Source organism: Octodon degus, unplaced genomic scaffold, assembly GCF_000260255.1.
Source record: "Octodon degus isolate 3935 unplaced genomic scaffold, OctDeg1.0 scaffold00130, whole genome shotgun sequence".
NCBI classification, from domain to species: domain Eukaryota; kingdom Metazoa; phylum Chordata; class Mammalia; order Rodentia; family Octodontidae; genus Octodon; species Octodon degus.
Genome location: NW_004524706.1, coordinates 4,072,113 through 4,077,830, shown reverse-complemented (window position 1 = coordinate 4,077,830; position 5,718 = coordinate 4,072,113). Strand labels below are relative to the sequence as shown.

At 44.8% G+C, this 5,718-nt stretch overlaps 1 protein-coding gene across 1 annotated transcript in view; it reads left to right on the top strand.

Moving 5' to 3' along the window:
• The first annotated feature begins 823 nt into the window (after positions 1-823).
• The window catches only part of Trappc3 (trafficking protein particle complex 3), a 19,879-nt gene continuing 14,984 nt past the window's right edge, over positions 824-5,718 (top strand). Inside the window, exon 1 of the mRNA XM_004641090.2 lies at positions 824-995. Within this exon, the coding sequence (XP_004641147.1) occupies positions 954-995 (42 nt within the window). The 5' untranslated portion in view covers positions 824-953. The remainder of the gene's footprint in view (positions 996-5,718) is intronic.

Genomic DNA, 5,718 nt, shown 5'->3' with positions numbered 1-5,718 from the left:
TGTTTTCTGAGAACTAGGCAGTGCAGCTGTTTTAGAGAAACTGGGGGAAGAAAGTGACTTGGACTTTTATCTAAAAGACTGGATAGCTTGTAATCCCAGCATTTGGGAGGCTGACACAGGAAGATGACTGTGAGTTCGAATTCAGCCTGGGCTACAAAGTGAATTCAAGGCCAGTCTGAACTGCGTAGGGAAACCCTGTCTCATAAACACAAAACAAAGCAGACAAACAAACCTCCAACTAGATGGTATTTTGAGGAGAAAGTCACTAGTGAAATTCATTTTTCATTTATTTAGCGATATTCTTGACACAGAGTAAGTGTTCATTAAAATTTTCTGTAATAGGGGCTGGTGCTGTTGCTCAGCAGTAGAGCACTAGCATGTGCTAGGTCTCGGGTTCAATTCCCAGCCCTAGAGAACTAAAAATAAGAAATCAGATCTGTGTGAGAGCCATTGCTAGTTCTGGAACATCCTGGGAGCTTCTCGGGGCTGAATTGCAGCAACAGCGGAAGCAGCTAGTTTGAAAGTGGGACTTTCCAAGACCAACTCTCGAGAAAGGAATTTGCAGTGCATCTTCGAGCCGAGTGTGGGGGAGGGAAAAGAGGGGACACTGGGTGGATGATACAGGACTGTAGCAAGCTACGGACGCCACCCCGCGGCAGAATGCAACCCGAGGCTCAGAAGCTGAAAGCCCGGAGCGCGCGGCACTCGGGCACTCGTAGTTCCGCCGCACAGGGGCGGGGCTCCCGCCGGGGCGGTCGGGATCTGTAGTCCTGAGTTGGTCGGGAGGAGTTATTCCTCAGACGGACTACGAGTCCCATGGTGCCCAGCGGCACCCGCGCAGACGCAGTGAGGCTGAGCCAGTCCCGGAGGCTGAGGGGCCTTGGCTGGGCTGAGCAGCGTCTGGGAGGGTCGCCTAGAGCCCTGCTGCAAGGCGGAAGAGGGAGGTCGGCACCATGTCGAGGCAGGCGAACCGTGGCACCGAGAGCAAGAAAATGGTAATTTGGAGCGCCTAAGCCCGGCGGGCGGAGCAGAATGAAGGCGTACGGGAGAGAGGGCCTGGTCCCCGCACCAGCGGTAGGCAGGACTGGGAAGGAGCTGTTCTGAAAGCTGTGGGAGGAGGCAGTCGCCTGGTGGCTCAGTCCGAGGGCCTGAGCAGGTGATGGGGTAGCTCCCCGCAGGAGACCGCTGTGTGCAGCTGTGTTCCCGACCAACGACAGCGTCGGCGGTAAATGATAGTAGCGGCCACTTGCTGGTCTCTTAGGGTGTGTCAGGCACTGAGCCAAGCATTTTACGTAGATTCTCGCACTTAGGCCTCAGAGGGACTCTCCTAGATGGGGAGGTTGTGGAACTCGCCCAAATTTACACCAGGAGTTAGGATTTGAACTGCTAATGCTAATTCCGACTGCTTAACTTTAGGTTAAATCGCCTGTCTTACACTGTGCTGTGGGCCTTGCAAGATGTGCAGTGTTACTGATCTTGTCGGAAAAGAACTTTCTTCTTTCTATTCAGTGGCCAGAGTGAGTGAGTTGTGCCCCTCTAAAAGTAGAGAAGGCGGGGCTTCCCTCTTCCCTGGCAATAGTAGAATACAGTAAAGAGGCTGAAGACTGGGTCTGGACAGGAAAGTATATAACATTTTTCTCTAAGGCTTTCCAGGTAGGGGTTCCTTTTTTTTTTTTTTTAATATATATAGGGCCTCACTATGCAGCAGCTCGGACGTAGAGATCCTCCTGTTGTCAGCCTCCCCAGCACTGGGATTACAGGAGTGCGCCACCACGTCCGGCCTCGGTCGCTGGCTCCTTGTGCCCCCTACACCTCCGCGTTGGGGGGGCGCTGCTGGCGCGGCATGTGTTGCCCCGGATAACCGGTGCTTAGTCCACTAAGCTATCTCGCCGGCCCGGTTTCTTTCTTTTTTTTTTTTTTAATTTATTTATTTAGCGGAACCGGGGATTGAACTCAGATCCTTGCGTTTGCCAGTCAAGCGCTTATCCTACTGAGCCATCTCCCCGGCCCTTTTTAAATTTATTTTATTTCATTTTATTTGTGTGTGTGTGTGTGTGGCCAGCTCAGCCCACCAGGGGGCGGGGCTGACTGGCTTGTGGTGCTGGGGGATTGAACCGCGGTCGCTGTGCTCTGCTAAGCTTGTTTTTTTTTTTAATTAGTTGCTTTTTTTAAAATTATTTATTTATTTTTATTTATTACATTTATTTATTGTGTGTGTGTGGCCAGCTCAGCCCACCAGGGGGCAGGGCTGGCTGGCATGTGGTGCTGGGGGATCGAACCGCGGTCCCTGTGCTTTGCCAAGCTTGTTTTTTTTTTTTTAATTAGTTGCTTTTTTTAAATTATTTATTTATTTTTATTTATTACATTTATTTATTGTGTGTGTGTGGCCAGCTCAGCCCACCAGGGGGCGGGGCTGGCTGGCATGTGGTGCTGGGGGATCGAACCATGGTCCCTGTGCTTTGCCAAGCTTGTTTCAAGTAGGTGCTTTAGACCACTGAGCCATCTCTCCAGCCCCTAAGCTTGTTCTAAGTAGGTGCTTTAGACCACTGAGCCATCTCTCCAGCCCCCGGTTTCTTTTATGTAGCATAATCTCTTTCCAGTTTGCCCATGCCATGTTTTTATTTTGAAATTTTAAAAACCTGAGTATCTAAGCCGGGCATGGTAGTACATTTATTTATTTATTTGATAAATACGAATGAGACAGTTTCAAAGCTGATTAGTAGGACAATTTCGATAATCAATACATTGTACATTGCTATCTTCTTAGTGGTTATCCATAGTACAAAAAGCAGAGAGGATATCATGTCCACACACTATTAGTACACCTCTTTCTTCTCATTGAATTAAGCGAAAGTAACTGTATATCTATCCTATTTTGTATATATAAATACAAAATGATCTTCCCTTTGTATCCCTTTTTTTTTTTTTAGTCCTGTCAGAGGTAGATATTCTATTGGCTTCTAAATACTATAGGTGTTTGAATTCAGCTAAACAATCCAACACTGTCTAGCAGTCTATATTAGTGGGTTATCCTCAGAAGTTATTGACTTGGGGGCTGGTGAGATGGCTCAATGGTCTAAAGCAACTACTTAGAACAAACTAAAAGCACAGGGACCGCGGTTCAATCCCCCAGCACTACATGCCAGCCAGCCCCGCCCCCTGGTGGGCTGAGCTGGCCACACACACACACACACACACACACAAATATAATTTAAAAAAAAAATAAGTTATTGACTTGAGCTCTTTACAGCTCATCATATTAATATGGCTTTACTTTATATACCTCGTTTTTATACTTTTATGCTGGATGGTTAAGACCAAGATAAAGCAAGACCTATATAACAATAAATGTAACTTTTGTATCTGATAAGTACCCTCAGGATTTATCCTGTAGCCCTGTACCACACTTTGTTTTTTTTTTTAATTTTATTTATTTATTTATGTGTGTGTGTGCGCGTGTGTGTGGCCAGCTCAGCCCACCAGGGGGCGGGGCTGGCTGGCATGTGGTGCTGGGGGATTGAACCGCGGTCCCTGTGCTTTGCTAAGCTTGTTCTAAGTAGGTGCTTTAGACCACTGAGCCATCTCACCAGCCCTGTACCACACTTTGTAGATCCTTTGTCAGTGTCAGGCATGAGGATGAGTCACGGCCATTGCTTGACCAATTTGCTCTCTGTGAAGGCCTGAATGTTTTCTCTCCATGTGACTCTCCCCAGGCACACTATACATCATCGACCACATTCCTCTGTGGCTCCATAATCTCCTTGATCAGAAAATTTGGAGCACAACTGAGTTACATGATGTTGCAGTACAGGTTCTCCTATGTCCTGTGTCTTCACTGACTTTGAAAGGCTAGGGCCAAAATGTTGGCTGACCTTGCAGCCCTTCCTTTTCTCCAATTTTGATCTGCTAACTTGGGTTGTTAACCCTCCAGAAAAGAAGCTATTATTGGGGCTGGTGAGATGGCTCAGTGGTTTAAAGCACCTACTTAGAACAAGCTTAGCAAGGCACAGGGACCGCAGTTCAATCCCCCAGCACCACATGCCAGCCAGCCCTGCCCCCAGGTGGGCTGAGCTGGCCACACACACACACACACACATAAATAAATAAATAAATTAAAAATTAAAAGAAGCTTATTATTAACCTGCAATATATGCAGTTCAGTTTACCCTATTTGTCTAACTATCAAACATCTTTGGCATATCATGGAACAGGTATTTTCCATCAAATATTGATATGTTGAACTTTAAGTCCTTACAGAATATGAAGGAAAAATATTTTTAAAACAGTAGAAATAGGGGGGCCGGGAAGATGGCTCAGTGGAATAAGCACTTGCCTGGCAAGCGCAAGGGCCTGAGTTCAATCCCTGGTTCCACCAAAAAAAAAAAAAAAGCACAAAAAACCAGTAGAAATAAGCATTTACATATTTTTACAAAGAAATTTAGAAATCTAACCGTATACAGAATTGTAACAGGACAGCCCTGTGACTTTTTTTTTCTTATTCTTGTGTCTTTTTAAAAATTTATTTATTACCCTTTAAAAAAAAACAAACAACTTTTACTTGAGAGACATTATGGCAATAAATGGTATGTCATGACAAGAAGTACATATTTAGAAGACCAGGATGGCAGGCACTCCAAGTGTGACCCCTCTATTACACATCGACATCCTCAGTGCAGTCGACTGGCTCACAGGCACCAGCATATCCTATTTTGGAAGCTGATGGTAGCATTATATCTTCTCAAATATATTAAACACTACAAGTATATATAGGGGCTGGGCTATGGAAATAGGTATGCAAGCATAAAGGGTAGGGTTTGGGAACCAGCACCACAAAGAAGGAAGAAAGAATTCCTCTTTTGGAGAAAATACAAAGTTTAAAAGCAGAAGCTTGGCATGATGGGAACATCTGTAATCTCAGTACTCTGAGAAGTTGTGACAGAAAGAACACAAGTTTGAGCCCAGCCTGGGCAACAGAATGATTTAGTGAGATCCTATCTCAAAAGGAATAAAAAGCCCTGGGGATATAGCTCAGTGTGGCCTTGGGTTCAGTCCCCAGTACTGCAAAACAAACAAACCAAACGAAATAGCAAAGTGTTGGCAAAAATGTAGAGAAATGAGAATCCTTGTGCATTGCTGATGGGAATGTAAAATGATAAAGCCGTTGTAGAACAATATAGCATTTTGACAGAAAATTAAAAATAGGGACTAGGGATGCAGCCCAGTGACTACATCCTTGCTTAGCATGCATGAGGTCCTGTGTTGAAGACTTAGAACCAATAATACAACAGAATATTTTTACTATGAAACAGTGTGATAGAGAGAAACAGGTGTTGACAGTATTTGGAGTTCTGGCTTGGCCAATTTCCTCGCTATGAAATGAGTCCAGTAATACCTATCGTTTTTTGTTTTTTGTTTTTTTTCTGGAACTGGGGATTGAACTCATGCCCTTGCGCTTGCCAGGCAAGCACTTATTCTACTGAGCTGTCTCCCCGGCCCTAATACCTGTCTTACATTAGATGAGATCATATAAAATTCAAGTAGTATGTTTGTTTCCTCCTTTTCCTATAGTATCAGCAGAGAAATCTTAGCTTTTGTATCTTGCTTTCATTGTGCATTTTTTTCTCTTGAAATCACTGTGAGGTACTAGGGATTTAACCTAGGGGTTTTTTGTGCTGAGCTATATCCTTACCCCTTTTTGTATTTTTTATTTTAAATCAG